Here is a 21,103-nt window from a genome sequence, read left to right as displayed (position 1 = left end):
GCTGCGCGCCTGCAAAACTTGCCGGAATTAAATCAACCTCGGGGGAAGGAGGGAGAAAGAGAGCGCGCACCCCCCACGGTGGCCCAAGCTCGGCTGCCAGGCCCCCGCGCCACGCCGGGAATCCCCCAGAATACTCTGCGGCGGCGGCGGCGGCAGCCGGCCCCTCTCCAAAAGGGACACGCGGCCGGCGCACTGGGTCTGCGCTCTCCGCTGCGACAGCGGCGTGGGCTGGCTGAGGCTTCCAGTGTCCGGGAGCACTTTCGATCCGCGACAAGTCCACCTGGAAGGCTAAGGCGTGAGGCTTGGGGCGCTTGGTCGACCTTCGCGGCTCTGTGTTGGTCCAAGTTGTGCGGGGCCGCTCAGCCAGCTGAACGCGGTTGCCTCGCCCAGGCCGAAAGCACCGAGCCCGAGGTGGTGGCGGCGCGTCTGTGGGCTGTAACGGGCTTCCCCGGTGAGCGTCCAGCTCACAGCCTTAGGGTTCAAGCGCTGCGCGTAAAGCTTGCCAGGCGCGCCCTCGAAGGGCCCCTCCCCTCGCCTTGTCCCCAGACGCCGCGGAGCCCGCTTGCCCGACGGGAATGAGCTGCTCCCAAAGAGGAAGCGCTGCTTTTCCGGGAGCCGGCGGAAAAGATACCCTCGCAAGGCGTCAACGAGATGCTTTCGCCCGCGCTGCATGCAGGACCGGGGCCGCAGGGAGCCTTTGAGCGCTCCGCACGCCGAGCTCTCACCAGCAGCCTTTCGGCTGCTCCTGGGCCTGGATAGGGCTGTTCTCGCACCACATCGGTCAAGGGAGAAGGGAACCCCCGGCCCCAGCGGGCTCTAGCTGCCACTGTAACTGTGGGCGTCCTCGGAATTCCTCCGTGCCTGCGCGAGGCCAGGAGGCCGTCTGCTGCTCGGCTCCTTAAACTGCCTCAGCGGACCAAAAATCCCGTAGAAACTTCATTGGTGGAAGGAAAGTTCCTAGCATGGAGTGACAGCGAAAGCATCCTCCTCTGAAAGGGTCTCCTTTTCTTAGGACGGGCGAAGAGGCTGCCCTTTCCCCTGCGGGCCTTTTTGCACGCTTCACCTTAACTCCTGCTCTAAAACGTCTGCTGGCCCAGGACAAACTGGCCAAACAGCACTAGCCAGAAATCTAGCTCCCGACTAAAGCTGAAAATCACGAATCTGCCCCGCTCCCCGCACTCCTACCACCAGAGGAAGCAGCCCGACGGGCACAGCCCCTCTCGTGGTCCTCCATTCGGGCTGCTCAGCAAACGTCGGAAGCTAAAACCCTCGACCTGGCGTTGCCAAGGTTGGAGGGCAAAAGGCAGTCTCCCAAGTAGTCTGGGCCCACAGCCTTCTGCCTTCTGGGTTTAGAAGAAATTAAAAACCGAGTGAGCCACAGTCCCCAAGTGCTGTCTTCTCCTCAAATCGCAGGACTGGAAGGGCCCTGTGAAATTTCCAGTTTCAGACATCTCATTTTACAAATAATGAAACTGAGGCCCAGAGACAGGAAGAGAGTATATATTTTCTAAACTTTTCTTTTCCTTTCAGCCTAAAGACAAAGGCAGCCAAAACCAGAATATAACTTCGGGTTCCCCCGGCAGTCAATTGGGATTCGCTGCTGGGTGTGCTGATGAGGGCAGAGAAGGAGCCTGCCTCCCGGACTGCAGCAAGCACAGGGACCTCAGCACTGCAGCTCATCACCTTTCTCGCAGGTCACATCAGAGCCCTATGGTCATCATTTGGACCTCCTATTTAATTTTAATTATCTCCCTTTGCCCGAGAATAGCAAAGACTTCGTTCCGATTCACCCAGGTAATGGGATCTCTGAGCTCCCAACTCTTCCTTCTGGCCCCAGATCAGACGTCACCATCCGAGAGAAGTGCCTCACCCTGTCCCATCCACCCGCTCCTGACCAGTGCGGTGGAGCCTCCATCCACCATGCCCTTAGTATCTACACTAATTTCCTGGTTACTGTCAGTCTCTCCCTCTAGACCGCGGTCCTGGAGCGCAGAGACCTGTCTGGTGCCTCCGTGTTCCTGGCGCTGACCACTGGGCCAGATATACAGTTGGCGCTCAAAGAAATTGAGATGAAGGTGGCATTTGAAGAAAACGCCCCTGGCTCTCCTCCCCTTTTCTCTCCAACCTTCCGGGCATTGGGATTTCTTGCAGAGGAGTTCTTGAGACCACGGTGCTCCGAACTTGGCCCAGAGTGGCTAGTACAGGAGAAAGGTGGTGTACGGAGAGAGAAGCTCAGAGCGGGTAGGTGGGAAGAGGAAGGAGTGAAAGAGCAGGGACAGGCAGAAGATGCAGGAGAGCAGCGAGAAAGCAGTGTCCTCTGCCTTGCGTCGCGACCTGGGTGGGGTGCAGCGGCGGGGACCGCACCGGACGCTGCGCCCCTCCCTGCGAACAGCCCGCGCATCCCGCCCCACTCGGCCGCGGCTGGGGGCTGCCGGGCGGGTGGTGAATGCTGGGGGTGGGGGCGCCCGAACCCAGGTGGAGGAGGGGGCGGGGGCGAGGCTCAGCGCCTTCTCGCCCCTTCCGCAGCTAGAGACGAGGCGGCGGCGGAGTCCCTCAGCCTCGGTCATGTGATAGTCTCGAAGCGCGAGCTGCGGGGGTCTCGGCGTCTCGGGGACCATTACAAAACGCAGCCAGGAGAGCGCGTCGCTGCCACAGCCGCCGCCGCCGCCTCTCCAGCTCAAGACGGGCCCGAGAGAGCGGCGGCAGCTGCGGCGCGGACGGCTGCGCCGGCCCCGGCCAACCTCGCATCCTCCTGGCATTCGCAGACGCCCCTTCGGCCGGCGGCTTGCGCCCCCTGGTCCGGAGCCCCCGGTCCGGAGCCCCCGCCCCTCCGCAGAGCCCGCGGGCGCCGCTGCTGCAGAACCACCAAACTTTTCCCCCAAGCGATCGCCTACAGCTCCAACCCCGGCCCCGCTGCGAGCCGCCGGAGAAGAGGGAGACGCAGGCTGCCGGGAGCGAGCTTCCCTTCCCCTTACCTCACCTCTCCCTTCCAGGAAAACAAGAACTCCAGAGCGACTTGAGGGGCCGTTCAGGGCGCAGCGCTCAGGTCTCTGTAAGTCCCGCAGCCCCCAGCCTCCGGGACAGCGAGTGCCAACTTGGATTTAAAGGGCCCGAGAACTGACTGTCCACTCCTACCTCCCAGCCCGCTTGGCCTGCGCTTCCCTGGGACCGAGAAAAAGCAAAGAGGAGGCCAGAAGGGAACGCGGCCCCTCTCCACTCCTCGTCCGCCAGCTCCGGCGTGCAGTCTCTGCCCACCCGCGGGAAGACGCCGAGAGGGTGGCGGTGAAGCTGGCGCGCCCCCTTTGCGACTGTGCGCGCCGGTCGGGGACTGTCGGGGCCAGAAATTGCGAGCGTCGGAGAGTTAAGTTGGCCCAAGAGGCTAATCGCGGACACCCTGGCCAACTGAGAGAAGCACGGAGAAAAGCGGCGAGAGGGTCTAGGGGGAGAGGAGGTGGGGTGACGGGGCTGGGTGGGCGAAGTCGGGGTTAGTGGAGACAGCCAGGCCCTGGGAGCCGGGTGCGGAGCGGCGCCGCCGTCCACTGTGGGCCGGAGGGCGGTAGAGGTGCCGGGGGCGATGCCGCGGCCGGGGAAGAGTTCGTACAGCGACCAGAAGCCGCCCTACTCGTACATCTCTCTGACCGCCATGGCCATCCAGCACTCGGCCGAGAAGATGCTGCCGCTGAGCGACATCTACAAGTTCATCATGGAGCGCTTCCCCTACTACCGCGAGCACACGCAGCGTTGGCAGAACAGCCTGCGCCACAACCTCTCCTTCAACGACTGCTTCATCAAGATCCCGCGGCGGCCCGACCAGCCCGGCAAGGGCAGCTTCTGGGCGCTGCATCCCGACTGCGGCGACATGTTCGAGAACGGCAGCTTCCTGCGGCGCCGCAAGCGTTTCAAGGTGCTGCGCGCGGACCACACTCACCTGCACGCGGGAAGCACCAAGGGCGCGCCCGGCGCGGGGCCCGGAGGGCACCTGCACCCCCACCACCCTCACCACCCGCACCACCACCACCACCACCATCACGCTGCCGCGCACCACCACCATCACCACCACCCGCCCCCGCCGCCCCCGCCCCCGCCGCACATGGTGCATTATTTCCACCAGCAGCCGCCTCCGGCTCCGCAGCCGCCGCCGCACCTCCCGTCGCAGCCCCCGCAGCCGCCGCCCCAGCAGTCGCAGCCTCAGCAGCCGTCTCACCCCGGCAAGATGCAGGAGGCGGCGGCCGTGGCGGCGGCGGCGGCGGCAGCGGCGGCGGCGGCGGTGGGCAGCGTGGGGCGCCTGTCGCAGTTCCCGCCCTACGGGCTGGGCTCGGCCGCCGCCGCTGCCGCCGCCGCCGCTGCGTCCTCGTCGGGCTTCAAGCACCCGTTCGCCATCGAGAACATCATCGGCCGGGACTACAAGGGCGTGCTGCAGGCCGGCGGGCTGCCCTTGGCGTCCGTCATGCACCATCTGGGTTATCCTGTGCCAGGCCAGCTAGGCAACGTTGTCAGCTCCGTGTGGCCGCACGTCGGCGTCATGGATTCGGTGGCCGCGGCTGCCGCTGCCGCCGCTGCCGCGGGGGTCCCAGTGGGCCCGGAGTACGGAGCCTTCGGGGTGCCGGTCAAGGCCCTGTGCCATTCGGCAAGCCAGAGCTTGCCTGCGGTGCCGGTGCCCATCAAGCCCACTCCAGCGCTGCCGCCGGTGACAGCGCTGCCGCCGACGCTCGCTGTCCCCGGGGCCGCACAGCAGCCGCCGGCGCCGTCCACCGTGTGCCCGGCGGTCTCAGCCTCGCAGGCCGCCTCCCTGCTGGAGCCCACGGCCCCGAGTGCGGCCCAGAGCAAGGGCGGCTCCTTGCACTCGGTGCTGGTGCACTCCTAGAGTCCCCAGAGGGCTGGGGGTGACAAACGCATGAGAGACGCCTGGCCCGGGAGGGCCGGAACCGGAGAGGGTGCTCTGACGGGGCGGGGCAGGGTTGGCCAGCCCCAGCCTTTGCGCGAAAGGACCTTATTTAAACAGACAACCCCGAAAGTGGATTCTCCAGTGGTCTGAATAAATATAACACTTCTGGTGTCCGTGTTTATACTATGTTGTACAATCAGATGAATGAAAGCCAATTTTCAGGTAAGAGTTTCTATTGTAATTAATATTATGAATCAATAAGTTATGGGGGGAGGGAGCGACGGAGGTTGGGGAAACCTCATTTGCCGGCAAATTGGAAATGGATTTCGACCCTAATCCCTGAGAGCACAAGGTGGTGGAGCTAACTTCCCCGGGAGAAACCCAGCAGAGTGACCCCGAAACAGACCTGGGCCACCAAGTTTCTCTCCGCTGTCTCGTCCGCGGGCAGTCGCCTCTCATGAACATTCAAGACAAAACTGCTGTTCACTGAGGAAATCTCGTTTTATTTAAGAAGGAAAAGAGGGAGAGTTTGTTGCCGTTATTTTCTTGGTTGGTTAAATGGGCGAGGACACGGTATCCTGAATGACGCCGCTTTTGGGGGGCAGTGGGAACCCCACGAAGGATCTTGGGAAGCAGTTAAGTTTCTTGGCTCTGACTCGGGGGTCGAGAAGGATAGCAGGAACAGCTAAAGCAATTAGTTTGCACAAAAGAGAATGGCAGCAGCTTAAAGAGCAAAGCCCCAGATTCCAAAAGTAAAGTTCGGGAAACACAACCAAAGAGAGTGGATGAAGGTGACTTTCCACCAGCACTTCGTTTGTGCATCAATCGGATGAGACCATTAAGGAGCCCCCAAAATAAAGTGAATTCCCACGATTGATCCATTCCATCTGGGATTTTAAAACAAATCGCTTGAATCACGGGATTTTGTTCCCCTAACTCATGAACGCGGGAAAAGCCTACTACATCACCCGACAGTATTGCTCTCAACGCTTCCTGGAGTGTTTCGTGGCCGGTGCCTTCCAGCCTCCTCGGGACCGATGCGCCAGGACGACCCGGGCACCTGTGCGCGCTGCGGTCGATTTGGTATTCCGTGGGCCCTTTTGAATTCTTCAGTTTCTGTTCGTGAATGGAAAAGAAACTTGCCTCGCGGCTGTTGCTCCTTCCCCCTTCAGGAGCCCCAGGAATAGCACTTTACTCCAACAAACTTTGGGGAACGAAGGCGGGCGGTTGGGAGGAGGCGGCTGCCCTTTGTCACCTCTGGCTCGTGTCGGCGCCGCGTTCGGGTTGTGACTTTGTGACAAGTTCTTGTCTGCCAGTGTTGTACGCGGTGTTCTCCATTAAAGCTTCTCTCTGGATCTGCCGGTGCCCGTGTGAAGGTGTTTGCCTTCTCAGGAGACGAGGCCGCGGTCTGAGTGCCCACTGGGCGGTCAGGGGACTTCGCAAATCCTCCCCCTCCCCTTTATTTCTTAACTTCAGAACTTTAAAGGAGTGAGTTCACAGGAGAGCCGCCAGCAGGGCCAGGTCCCTCCTTTGCTCCTTTTATCATTTGGCGCAATTGTCTCCTATTCTACCTGCTCTAGTCCAGCTCGGTGCTGGAGACTGAACTTGCAAAAACCAGCCACCGTGAATTTTTTCTGTTCCTCCCTGAGGTTCATTTCAATATAACGTCACCATCACCGCCACCTAACACCCTTTGCCCTTTTCTGAGCGCCTCGAGGGCGGGCCACGGTCGGGGACCCAGTGCCATTGGGTGGGTGCCCGCCAGCTCCCCCTTTAGTCTGTGGGGCGGGCCCGGGGTGGGGACGCTGCCGCTGCCGCCTCGGCTGTATTAACGAGGAGCGCGGCCCCGCCACGGCGGCCTGGGGGACTTGTTGCATGCGGGCGCCGGGCCACATCCTCGGCGAGCAAGGCCTCGGGGGCGGCGGCAGCCTGGGGCCCGGAGCCGCAGGGCGCTGGGCCCGCGAGAGCCGGCGGCTCCGCAGCCCGCGCTCCCCGGAGCTCCTGCGGGCTGCAGCCGCTGCGGATGCTGCGCCGGGAGAGGGCGAGGCGGCCCGCCCGTTGGCAGGACCCCGCTGGGGCCAGGGAAGCCGTGGCCGGGCCTCTGCTCTCCATCCTCCAGCAGGGCTCCATCTTGAACCAGCTTGCTTCTGCCCAGCCTCGCGAAAGAAAGCCTCCTCTAACCTTTCATTAGAAGAAAATAAAGGGGCAACACGATGACCTGTGCATAGTCACGACACTGGGGGGATTTTGGTTTCATCTTAAAAATAGGTGTTTCCACGCATCCCTTATTTACAACTCCCATCGCAGCGTGCAGCGAAGTTTTGGCCTCGCTGGGGAGACTCGTCTCAGTTTAGGTCGCTGACCCCTTGGAGGCTCAAACAAATCTTTCATCCCGTTCTTTCAACTTGGGACTCTGCAAGGTGTCCTGCAGGGTTTTTCTCCACACTAGTCTGAGGCTGCTGAAAGAGAGACGAGGGGAGACACTGAATGGGGGTCACACATTTCATTTCGGGGGACTTGGGAGTTTGGCGTCTTGGTACACCTCCGGGTGAATTGGTGCCTGGAAGTCCGGGGTTGTGGGGGGGGGGGGGGTAGGCAGGGGGAGAGAGCGAGTCACTCGCCCAAAGGAGGGGTTGCTGGATCCCAGAGCTTTCTTCAAAAGAACATCTCGTCTTCCTTCTCCACCTGCCGGAAAGGGCCAGAGTGCTATTTAGCGGTGCCCACGGTCCCATTTCCGGGAAAGGGGTGCAGCCCAAAGTGACGTTTGGCGCTCAGAGGGCTGGCCTAAGTGACAGCCCCTCCTGAGGAGAGAAGAGCCTGTGGGCCACCGCAGCGGTTAAGGAGAATAATTGACTCTCAGTGTTTTCCCAGACCCTCTTAGCGCCCAGCCCCATACCCGCACACCCCGGAGGACCCCCTCCTACCTCTGTTGGGAAAACACGGTTGTTTTGATTTGTTTTTACCGTAAGGAGAAAGAGAAATGAGAAGGGAAGGCAAAGTGAGCTGAGAGATGATTCTACTCAAGTAGAATCTACTCATCCAGTAGGAGACCCTGGTACCCAAAGGAAGCTATGTGGCATTGAGACTGGAGAACATGGGAATTTATGTAAGTAAACAAGGTGGGAGGAGCTTTCCACCACAGCTCTGGTCCCAAGGGAGGTCCCAACTAAAGCCCTAGACACCACTCTGAAGACCCCTCTTAACTAAGATGGGATCTGGAGTCTAATGTAACAGTGTTGTGAGGGGCGTCAGCCCAAGTGACCACTGCCCCACTGCCAAGCCAGGAAGCTGGCAGGATTAATGTTGGCAGACCTCCTGGATACCAGGACTGGGAGGTCCCCAGGCCCTGACTCACTGCTCCTCACCAGAATCAGATTTGCACACCCATATTCCAAAAATCACCCACCCAAAGACACTGGAGCCAGACTCAGTGCTTATTTTAAATATGTTAATGGGAGTCAAGCCATTACAAAAGTATTGTCCTGGTAATAATCAAAGTATATAGAGAACCACTAAAGCTAATAAGAACAATAAACTGATGGTAATATTTTGATAATCCTCTCACCTGAGTACGTGATCTCATACGATCTTACAGGTATTCTTTCTCTAGCTACATCTTGGGATAGAGAGAAAGTAAGTTCTGGACATAAGTGAGGTGGAAGTAAAGGCATTTATAAATTTATGACCATCTCAGTTCACAAATTTACTAAAGTCACTCTTGGCCTGCTAAGTACTGGTGGAGATAACATGAAATTATGCTCCTGGTTTCCAGGATGATAGAAAAGACTGTAGTTGCTCAGCCTGTATCCCACTTAACTGAAAACACAGAACACTGAGAAAGATGAGGAGAAGCAAGGAGGAGAGAGAATGGTCTTGGTGTAGATGTCCTTACAATAAAGGTAGAAGGAAAACAACCTGGAATGATCTGTTTGATTATATTTCCTTGGGAAGCTGAGATGAGAGCTAAGGACTAAGGGAGGACGAAGCTAGTTTAGCTGTGGTTCCTAGAAGAACAGGCCTTCCTGTAAAGGCCAGAATTGGCACAGTTGGCATCTGGCACTTAGGAAGCCTGTCAGTCAGGCTGGCTTGTGGTCAATTATCTCCCTAAGTAGACTGGCATTAGTCCAGCCAGGGAGGAGGGCTGGTTGCATCCATAGGAATCAGAGCCAGTGAGCTGGAAGTGGCATGCTGAACTCCAAGCATCTTTGCGCTGGGGAGTTTGGAAGGCTGATCAACACATCTCCTGGGACTCAAAGGTGACATTTGCCTGCTTGGCACTAGTACAGAGTCTGGAAGAGTATGGAAATAGAATGCCTTAGGAGAAAAAGCATTGATCATAAAAACCGTTGATTCCCCTAAATTTCAATCACCAAGAAAATGGCCATTTCTGAAATGCACAAAATTATACAAAGATCCTTGTAAATGGTGGTGGGATTTTCCTCCTCCGTTGGATAAGAATTCTCATTCTTCACTGCGAAATGGGCAGAAAGGATAGTTCAGGGGCATGTTCAGGCTTGGATGATGTGGCAAGGGTTTGAAGCGGTATTGGTGTTAATCGAACTGTGTGTATGTGATTCTATGTGAGTGTGTGGGGGCAAGACAGAGATGGCACTGAAAAGAAGAAACTGAAGAAATGGCATCAAGGGCTGGTGATAACTTCTTTGGTGGAAAGGCAGAGTGGGGATCCAAGTGGAGGTGGGAAGTTCTTAAATTCCAGAGGACAAAACAATTTCTTCAAGCCCAACGTTCTCATTTTGCTCATTGAAAGTATTTTCATTAACTTTATCTTTCAAAGCTGAAACGCTACCTTATGCCCTTTGGGGGAGATTGAAGAGATCTGCTTGGGACTTGAATTCAGTCTTAAACCATTGTTTAAATGGTATGAGTTTGGCAAGACTCCAGATGTACTCTGTCCCAAGCACTTTTCCCTCTTAACTATCCCCTGTGTATTTTAAGGAAAATTCAAGCCACATGTTGCTCTTTCCCCTTTGCATCCAAATGTAGTTTTATTGAATTCTAGCGTGGTCCATGAAATTCAAATTCTGAGTTTTAAGCCATAATATATTCATATGATCTACATTCAGTCACATGATATGCACATATATCATTAAGCAGAAAATAAAGCATCTGAGAACTGTAATTGTATTATTATACTAACATTTCTGAAGACAGAGGGCCATACTGAGAATGCCATATTAAAAAGGATTTTATAAAATTATCCAAAAATTCAAAAAAGCTAACAGTGACTCATGAAGATATTTTTAAAAGAATATTGTTAAATGTATATTTTGGTTATGTTTAGTTTGATCCAAATAGTTCTTTTCTGCCACAAAGAACAGGTCTTTTGTGTGCACAAGACACCCAAGATTTGCCTGTAAGTCACAGATCTCATTATTGCAGCATCATTTAAAAAATGCATTCAAATACGCTTTCCCATCTGAGCCACTTCCAGTCCTGTCAGCACCTTCACGGACAGCATGTTTTTACTGTTACTGCGGATGGATGCTTAGCAAGAGAGGAGCTGGAGAGCTGTAGTCCAGGCCCAGCTGAGCTAGATTCATTCCAGAAAGAATTCACAACATCGAAACACACAGATGGGAAAAGGAAGGAAGGAGAGAAGGAAGCAAGGAGGGAAGGAGGGAGCAAAGAAGGAGAGGGGGAGGTAAGAAAGGAAGGAAAAAGAGACAGGCAGATGTGTGCATCTAATACTGACAAAGCCAAAATTTTTTTTAATTATAATTTTCTAACCTAATATTGCTTTGGTTTTCTCTCAGGAAATTGTAGATCAATTTTTTCAATGTATGTGACTATATCTGTAGCAATACTTATTCAAAGTAATCTTGCTTTAAAAACAATACTCCTCTTCTCTTAAAAATGTTTCTTAGCTAAAGAGGACAGAGCATTGTACAACTGACAGCTTCATTATGTCCGTAAAAAGATGAGGCTTTAGTCTGCCTAATAATTCATCCCAGGTGAGGACTTTGTGACACTAACTCTGTTGCAATTTATTTTATAGGGATTAACCTAAATCCCCATAGGGAAATGTTTAAATAAGTGATGCTATTTGCATACTATGGAATATAATGCAGCCATTACAAATAATGCTTATGAAATTTTACTCATATAGAAAATGTTTATGAAATTCTATTGAGGGAATAATATCAACACGCTAATGTACATTGAAAATGAACTAGAAGGAACTACACCAAATGTTAACAGTGCTCCCTTTAGATTGGTGAAATCAGAAGTCATTTTATTTTCTTGTTTTCCACATGTTCTAGATTATTTTAGGTCATCCACATACACCAATTGTGTTTTACTCTTATAACCAGGGAAAGGATTACTCAAAAATCTATCCAGTCAGTATAACTGGCATTTCAACAAAATATGAATGATTATTTTTAAGTGTCGTATCTTAAGTAGGGGGAGGAGAGAAGAGCTAGCTGATTGAAATATACATTAGAAGCAAAGAGCTACAAAGATAAATGGAACCGCATACACCTTGCTGTCCTCCTACTGTGCCTTTGACAAGAGCCCCTTTGCAGCAGACACTTCTGGCAGGAAGAAAAGGAGGCTGTCACTTTAAGCTTTGACTCTTGGGGAATTTTCTGAGAATCGCTATCCCATGAAGCTGGAATGGGAAAATATGAAGGGGTTAAAATTACAAAGGAGGTTTGCTAAAGAATAAATCTCACATTCTTTTACTACCTTTCCTACTAGCTTCCTTTCTCCTCATCTTTTGCATTTCATGTATTTTTGTAGTAGCCTGGATCCCTTTTTGAAACTAGGCAGATAATGAACATGAAATAAATGCATTGTACATGCTTAGGCATTTCCTTCCAAATGAAAAATAATATGCAGTTTTCCAAAACAGTAATATAATTTTTCTTTTTCCTAGTTGGCAAATCTTTTTTGTGTAGTGACAACGTTTTCAAAGGGAAAGTTTTCGATACTATTTATACTAGTTTGAGTAAGCCTGTATTGTAGCTTGCCTATCTACACTGAAATAGCTTATTGTCAGAAAAATGCAAAAGCGTGTAACTATCCAGAAGATGCATGTTTTCAGAAGATTCAACATGTCTCGACTTTTATGCTAGAAGCCTAATATCCTCCCAAAATGGCCCCAGGTCACTGAGATTTGAGTTTTTAAATAAGTTGCACTGAATAACTAAAATTGTTGAAATTATAAGACTGCATTTTTAATCCAAGAGAACGAAGGAACCCAAGTAGAATCAAATACATCCTGCTTTACCAGCTTGGAGAACAAAATAAGATCCTATTTCTTTGATACACAAAAAAATTTGAACCCTCATCCCAGTTACCACTGCAAAATTTCTTCTCCTCTTCCCTGCCAGGGGAGCCCAGGCTGACTCCTGCCTTACAAAGAAAAAGTGAAAAGTCTAACCCGTCTGCTAACATTGCTTCTCAAACGTTAGATGCACATGGGTCATCAGGAGAGGTTTTCAAAACAGTGTGCTGGGCCCCACTCCTAAAGATTCTGATTCAGCAGGTATGAAGAGGAGCCTGGAATTGTGCATTTCTAACCAGCTCCCAGGGATGCTGATGTTGGCCGGGCCCCAAATCACATTTCCAGAAATTCTGTGCTACAAGAGATTCCTTTTAGTCAGTTTGTCTCAGCTGTAGCCATCTCAGTCCATCAGAGATAGCCAAATAACTCCGAACATCACAGAAAAGATGTTAAGATTTCTATCCCTTTTCTCTCAAAAACTCATTGGTGCCTATCAAATCTACCCATCCCTTTCCCAGCGACCTTTGAATACTATATAAATGCACAAAGGAGGCATAGAAAAACTCCATATGCCTCCAGAATTGGAGCATTCCCCATTGTATGTCACATGAAGACATAGAAAAGTCAGGTTGGAAAGCAAGCGTCTTATTTCATCAACAAGGCAATTGAGACATGAACTGCTTGAAAAGGAAATTAATCAAAACTAGACCTAGAAGTCAGTTCACTCTTGCTTCCATTCCCCTCTTTACATCATAAGCCAACTCCATCACAAAAGTACTTTAACCAATGGCATTAAGGAGCTACTGTGTTACTTCACTTCCTTCCTTAATGTAGCGTAATTATGTTCGCATACCATGCTTTATTCATTATATTGAGGGATTTTTATATCTACTATTTTATGTAGAGGGAATAGGTTTGTTCAGAGTTTATATATACCCAGGCTCAGATCCGCAACTTGGACGATGGGGTTCACACAGACATTCAAATGATGCATCATCTCAGCGACCTCACACTTTGCTGGAAAATGGAGCCATTCAGCCAAATATTTATGAGATATTTTGTTCTTCAGCGCTGAGGCACTAAATGGTGTGCAGTTGAACAAAACAAATGTTACCAGGATTCTAGAGGAGCGAGGGTCCCCTCTGATCTTTGAGAGTTCATGACATTTCCTATAGCCTCACCACGGACTGTGGCAGACTCCCGTCCCAGTCTCTCCGGGGAATTTTAGTGAGTGGCAAGGAAGGTGTAAGGTATGTTGCTCCCAGCTGTCTCTGACTTATAACTCAAGCTCCTACAGATTTGGTTCAACTTATGAATCATCTCACCATCCAAAGCATACTGCCCCTTTATTTGTAAATACTCCAGACGTAAACCAGAGTGAGCAGCAAATGCCAACGCCTTGAAGATTTTATTTTACCTTACTTTAGAGTCACGGTCATAAACTGAAATTCAAATATTTATCATTTCTCCTTCTAGAAGTCCATCCAGCATCTTTCTACCAGGAATTTCTCATTGGTTACCTTTCGCCATCCACTGCAGTCTTCCTACCTTGTGCTTGGCCTTGACTCTCTTCTTTGACGAGTTGATCTCCCCTCTCCTCTCCAGCTGCTTTCTTTGCCCCTCAACCCACCTCACCTCAATTCCTGCTAACTCCTTATGAAGAGCACTTTAATTCTGTTTCTCTAACTCTTTCCAGACCTTAACAATGGGACCTCACCTTGTACAATGAAAGTGCTCTATCAAATTATTTTCCCAAATGAAGACAGCTCTTTTTATAAGAGGAATTAAGATGTTAGCTATTAAAATCACATTTTTAACCTAACTGTACACACATATCCATTCCACAGGCATTTATTCAATAATGTATTGCAGGAACTATGCCAGGTGCTGACGATAAGACATGGTCCCTACTGTGCCAATTACTAAGCTATTGTCTCTCATCTCCAAACCTACCCTTTCCAACTCTGCTCTGAGATGCTGGGGCTGGAACTTTGCAAACCACATTTCTGCTTTGCCAACTGATGATAGATTGGGTCCTGGTAATATGGGGCTCAAGTGGGAGTTAGCAAGGATGGAAAAAGAAGGGATTTGCTTCTTCCTGTTTGTTCCCTCTGGGGCTTCCTTTCTGTTTGCAATTCCTGGGAGCATCAAGAAGGCAAAGTTTATCCTGCTGTTCCTTCCTACAGCAGCCACTAAATCTAGTTGGAAGTTTTTCCAACACTTGAAGAACCAGCCTCATCACGACCCATCTCAGAGACACCAGCACTAGTCAACAGGTTGCCCCCTGAGGTTCTGAAGTTTAGCTCCCTGGGGACCACCTCTAAGTTTCTAAGTGCTAATAATTCCAACTTCCCTGGAGTGGTAGTTGCTTCCTACAGTTGCTATGTCTGTGGCATCTTAGAGTTCTCTTTCTATCCTTTCAGTTATTAACATTCTTACACTTAGTTAACAATTCGTTATATTCAATTCTGTCTGTAAAAATAACTGGAGTGGTTTCTGTCTCCTGACTAGACTTTGATCTGATTTTTTGAAGGAGAAGATTGTCAAGTGCAGGGGAGTATGGAGGAGAACGTTAAGGTTGAAAATTATAATATAAAACAATATGTATAGACATAGATATGCTGCTAATAGATATCAACCAAGAAAAACATTTAAAGAAATTTCTTCACCTTTGCAAATAATAAAACGTATGCTTAAAGAAAACTGTTAAAGCATAACTTCATTGCAACACGGCTTTGAAAAGTTGCTTTGGTTTGCAGATAGGGTCTGCAATCTCAGCGTGATAGATCCAGTCCGGGAGCTAAGTCCCCAGGGTGAGGCTGCTCCAGACCGCACTCTTGGGGCTCCACCCTCCCAGAATCAAGGAACAAAAATGATCCAATTCTCCCTGGGAAGCTAGGAGACTAGGGAGCAAAGTGCTTAATTAAAAAAAAAAAAAAGAAAAGAAAAAAACTCACCATTGGAAACAAACCAACTAATCAAGTGAGTTGAAGGTAAATAGGGTGTTTTTTGAAATTTCTGAATTTGACAGTTCTTATGGATGTAATATGAGGATATTGAAATGTTTTAACTGCTTAGAATAATGAAAGCTAGTATTTATTGAGCTTTCTTATTTAGCTTCTATGAGCTAACTGCTTTACATCCTAAATCTCATATAACCCCACAGCAAATCTGTAATTCAGTGCTTCTATAATCCTCATCTTACAGACGAGAGAACTGAGACATAGGCTGTTTGAGGAACTTGTTCAAGTTTTGGGGCACTTTGCTTAACCAACCAAATAGCTAATGAAGGAGTTCAAGACAAATTTGAGCACTATGGGGTCCATGCAAGATTTGTTTTGATATCAGAGACCAAGTTGACACAGTACGTATTATTTTTTGCTTGATATGAATATTTGTGGAAACTTTTTCAAAGTTTCTCTATCTTTTTCGTCTTTGTATCTCTGCTGCCTAGTGTAATACCTGGCTCGTGGTAAGTTCTTAATAAAGATTTGTTGAAGAGAAAGAAGAATTTAGTTAATACACACCTCCATCCTGATTTACTGAATATTCAAATGTGTCGACTCGTTACCGAACCAGGTCCATTTTTGCCCATTGCCCAGAAAGCCAAACACTTAGATGATGAGATCACAGGAGAGAGAGGCTTTTAACCACAAGGCAGCCAAGTGAGGAAGTGGGAGAATGAGTCCCAAATCCACCTTCCCGAAAATGGGGGCTCAGGGACATTTATGGGGTAGGGGGCAAGGTGGGCTGAAGTGTGAAGATAGATGACTGGAGGTGAGGTAACTGATGATGTGCACAAGCATAGTCAGACTTCATGCCTCTTCATAGGACATGTGTTCATAAAATGGTGGCATGAGCATGATCTGAGGGTGGAGTTTTTAGACTCGACGTCGAAAGGTCACTTATTGGACATCGGCATGGGCCCTGTTGATGGGTTGGTGGTCTCAACCAGCCTGAACTGGAGAAGGGGGTCCTAATACCTGAAAAACAGCTCAAACACCCATTACCATGGTGAGCCAGGTGCCAGGGAGATGTTATCTATAGTAATCCGGTGGGAGACAGACAGCATATTGCCTAAGCAGCACGGTTAACAGTGGGCCAAGGGACAACTAAAAGCTGTAATCAGTAATTGTGAAAAAGAAAAAACCCTTTAGTTAGTGGCTAATCATCAATGGCTAACTGTTTGCCAGTTTTAGACTGTCTGCCTAAATGGTTAAAAAAACAAACTTAGATAACCAAATCCTAGGTAGCTTAAATGGCTCAGAGAGAGAGAGAGAGAGAGAGAGAGAGAGAGAGATTCAGCTACTTTGCCAAGGTCATTTAGCTAGTTTGTGATGGATCCAGGATTGGGTTTCACGGCAGTCAAACTCAGCCCAGCTCTCAGCCACAGTGTTGAGCTATTTTGAAGTCTCTGAACTTCTCTGTTTCTTAGTTTTTCACATCTGTAAGATTGGACAGATAATACTTACCTAATTAGGTTTAACTTAACCAATAAATAAAATCAAGTATGATGACAATCAAAATTGAAATTCATATTTTCAGAAACCTATTGAGAAATGTTTCTTAGTAATTGGAGACAGATTGAAAAACTCTCTTAAAAATTAATATGATTCGGTAAAGAAGGCCAACTGAAAAGAGGAAATTGTTTTGGACAATATTTAAAAAACTATATCCAGGCAATATTTCTTATAACTTTTCAAAGCTGTGTGATGATTTTAAAACCATATTTATAGAAACAATTTCCTATCTTTAAAATTAATTTTGGTATTATATGATGTTTACTTAAAAGTAACTTTTCCTGGTTTCAAAAATATTAAAAGCATATTAAAAGAAATTGTAAAATGATTTGAACATTATTTAAAATGAAATTTTAGACTATATCCTGACAGACCTTGAAATTGACTGTAATTGAAAGTTCCTGTGAAAATGTGGATTCACCCAAGATGATGAGTAACCCTGTGCCGTTTAAATCATAACTACTCTCAACAGCCCAGGCATATTTCTCTCTCTCTCTCCCTCCCTCCTTTCTATACCCATCTATTGAATTTTGTCTTTCCTTCAAAATTCAGCTTAAAAGCCATCTCTTATGGTGCCTAATAGATTGTAGGAACACAATGTTTCCTTTCTATCTTTTTTCCAAGAATTTTTACCAACTTTCCTCCATCCTCCTCCATTCTCTGTTGTTAATCTTCCTTTCCTCATTCTTAGAGCGTGTTGGGAGATCCATGGCGCAGCATGCCTTGATTTGGACTGGGTGTGTCACTGGCTCTCCTGCCAAAAATAACTGTAGAATAGTGTGGACTTCGCCTTTATAGAAATCTTCATATTCCTCACCGCAGGTTGTTTTCCACACAGTATGGACTCAATAAGTGTGTGTGTGTGTGTGTGTGTGTGTTTGTGTGTGTGTGTGAGAGAGAGACAGAATTACCCTTTGCTGGTCTCCTTCAAAGCTGATTTCTAAAGACATAGGTAGATTCTCTCTTTCTTGACTCCATTTATATCTCCTGGTACCCATTTCATGTCCTGTAACTTGAAATTATGTGAGACTGATGGCCTCTATCCCATATTCTTGCAGCCATTGATAGCAGTAAATTTAAGACATTACAGGTGCTCCCATTGTAGATGGGCAACTTGCTCCACAGTAGCTTTAAACTGACCAGAAAGGGCATTTTAAAGTTCTAATCCCAAATATCTCACTATGACAAATTCTGGCCTTCATGAACATCATTCAAAGGGTGACATGGTGCAACGAGGAGAGCTTGAGCTTTGAACCCCATTTTGGAAATTTACCACCTCAAGTGCTTTAAAGATAATAATTGATTGAGTATTTAGAGTCAGATATTAATCCCCAAAACAAGTGAATGCAGTAGGTCCTAGTCCCAAATCCCGTCCCTATTTTACCGGTGAAAAAACTGAGAATCAGAGAGTCAACTTTCTCCCTGAGGTTGAAACTGGCAAACAGCTAGCCATTGATAATTAAGTAGCTGGTAACTAAAGGTTTTTTTTTCCCTTTTGCAATTACCAATTATAGCTTTTAGTTATTCTTCCTCCCCCCCCCACACACACACACTGTTAACTGTGCTGTTTAGGGGTTATGCCATCTGACTCCCAGTAGGTTCCTAAAGATAACATCTCCCTGGAGCCTGGGTCACCATGGTAATGGGGGTTTGAGCTGGAATTAGGACCCCTTGTCTAATTCAGGCCTGTTGAGACCACCAACCTATCAACTGGGCCTGCACAGATGCCCAATAATCGACCTTTTGACTTCAAGAGGCTAAAAACTCCACCCTCAGGTCATGCTAACACTGCCATTTTGTGAACACATGTCCTATGAAGAGGCATGAAGCTTGACTACGCTTGTGAAGATCATCAATGACCTCACCTCCGATCGTCTATCTCCATACTTCAGACCACCTTGCCCCGTCCTCCATAAATATCCCTGAGCTCCCTTTTTCGGGGAGGTGGATTTGAGACTCATTCTCTTGCCTCCTCACTTGGCTGCACTGTGATTAAACTCTCCTTCTGCTGCAATCTCGCATCTCAGTGTTTGGCCTTCTGGTTGACAGAGAAAGATAAACCTAAGTTCAGTAACAAGGTCACAGTTAATAACTGTGTCAGGATTAGAACTCAAGGCAATAAAACTCAAGCCTCAACTTTTAACTTTCATGTCATATTGCTTCATTAAGTTCCTTAGCCTCTCCATTTCTCAGTTTTCTCACCTTAAAAATCAAAGAAATAGGGGCTGGCCCCATGGCCGAGTGGTTAAGTTCGCGCGCTCCGCTGCAGGCAGCCCAGTGTTTTGTTGGTTCGAATCCTGGGCGCGGACATGGCACTGCTCATCAAACCACGCTGAGGCAGTGTCCCATATGCCACAACTAGAAGGACCCACAACGAAGAATATACAACTATGTACCAGGGGGCTTTGGGGAGACAAAGGAAAAAAATAAAATCTTTAAAAAAAAATTAAACAAATAATTTCTACCTCATTGAGTGGTTGAAGCAGCAGCCCAACGAACATTAGCTTCTTTCACCTGGAACTGTGGAACTTCAAGCTAAATCAATCTGAATTAGGACTGTCAGTAGAAAAAAGGGAATATTCTATGTAATGCCCTAAATTTCATCCTGTTTTGCCAACAATTATTGGCTTCCCAGTGACCCACTTCCTCCCTGGATGCAGAATTGGATCTCCAACAGAGAGCAAGAATTCGAGATGCCTTCCTTGATCCTCAGCAATTTAAACACATTTGCTGTGAGTGATTCAGGACTTCTAAAAGGCACTCACCACGTTTTGTTGACAGCAGCTTTTCCCTTTACAAATAGAAATAATTGTCTAAATTTACATACATATCCACCTGAGATGGGATAGTTGTGTATTAACCACTGATGAGGAAAACAGAAAGTCTGGAAAAGGAAACTGTCTTTAGTTTCACAAAGGAGAGCAAATCTGACTCCTGCTTCCCACTGAGAAAAAGAATGGACAAGAAAGTACAAACGACCTACGGCAACATTGCTAAATCCCTTCCTCTTTTTCCACAGCAAAGGGTCAACATCTAGTGACGATATAATGATGCCAATTTTTCTAAAGCTGGTGCATCATCAATTTTAACTTGTTTTTTTTGCTATTCTTCATGCGTGGTGACATAAGGCCAAGGAATATGTACTTGTTGATGAATCATTGCCTTTTGATCTTCTCCCTAACTTTTATTCAACTAAGACACCATGAAGCCGTTTCCATGGGTTTACACACTACTTTTTGTTTTATTTATGTATATTTTTGTCTCTCATGTAATAGATGGGGAGACCTCAGTTCTAGTGTCTGCAACTCACTTTCTGCCTGTCTGATCCTGGGAACCCTATGGAAATTCTCTGAAATATAGTTTCCTTGTTTACAAACGTTAGTTCCACAAACAGTTATCAAGTACTCCTTCTATAACACACAGTGTCCTGGGAGGTGTGCAAGGAGAATAATAATGCAACCCTTCCTCTACAAAACCTTTGCAATATAAGGTGCCCAAATGCTCCACCCAGCTCCAAAGGGTGATAATTCTCATTCTGAAGAGGCCATGTGAATGAAAGCTCTTTGTGAACTTAGCATGCTACAAATACTGGCTATGGAGGCGGTGATGAGCAGGATAGCAATGATGATGGTGACAGCCATGAAGAGGAGGAAGATACTGACAATAGTCACTAACCTGTGTCTAGGAAAGGGTTGATCAGTCTGCTCTTCTAGACTGACTATGGATTTTGAAGAGGCAAACAAAACCCTGATGGGCATGAAAATGGAGTAGGAAATGGGAGAAGTTTTTGCCTTGAACAATAGAAGGTTGCTCTGTGGAGCCTCTAGCACACATAGAGACATTGAGTTCAAGTTCTCAGAGATCAGATTCCCTGGATCTCTACTACATGGGACAATAAGCTTCTTCTTAACGCATTTTATGGACAAGATCCCAGGCAGAAACTCAGATATAGAAAGGCCTAGTGAATTGTTTGTAATTTTCTAAGCTGCCCAATGAAATTTACAAGTTGAAATCTTTTCAGAACATCTCACTGTAAAAAACAGTCCCAGAACTGACTACATGCGCCTCCTCATATTGAGCATTATTTTTAGAACACTGAGCACTCTTTGCCGGAAAAGATAAAAATGAAACACTTGACACTCACACTAGTTTGCTCGTTGAGTTAAACAAGACTAAAATCTAAGAATTAGAAATTTTTATCTCTCTCTCTTTTTTTTGGCATGAAATTATACAGCTTCTAAAAAAAATCCCAGTCATTACACCCTATTACAATCATTCTTGAAATAAGCATAATTGAGATTTCTGAATTTCTAAATTGGATAGCTCTATGTATATTGTATTATGATTTTCACACTAAAGCCGAGATTAAGAACTCTACAGCCAAATATCCATTTCTTTCCTTTTTTTTTTTTTTTTTTTTGGTGAGGAAGATTGGCCCCGAGCTAACAT

The 21,103-nt window shown here is 48.1% G+C and overlaps 1 protein-coding gene across 1 annotated transcript; it reads left to right on the top strand.

The window, feature by feature from the left end:
- The first annotated feature begins 3,528 nt into the window (after positions 1-3,528).
- Positions 3,529-6,240, top strand: FOXB2 (forkhead box B2). The gene has a single exon (XM_070590106.1). The coding sequence runs from the start codon at positions 3,575-3,577 to the stop codon at positions 4,862-4,864; it is 1,290 nt and encodes a 429-aa protein (XP_070446207.1). The 5' UTR covers positions 3,529-3,574; the 3' UTR covers positions 4,865-6,240.
- Positions 6,241-21,103: the final 14,863 nt, after the last annotated feature.

This window comes from Equus przewalskii, chromosome 22, assembly GCF_037783145.1.
Source record: "Equus przewalskii isolate Varuska chromosome 22, EquPr2, whole genome shotgun sequence".
NCBI lineage: Eukaryota > Metazoa > Chordata > Mammalia > Perissodactyla > Equidae > Equus > Equus przewalskii.
Note: the sequence above shows the minus strand (reverse complement) of the source record. Positions and strands in the feature narration are given on the sequence as shown.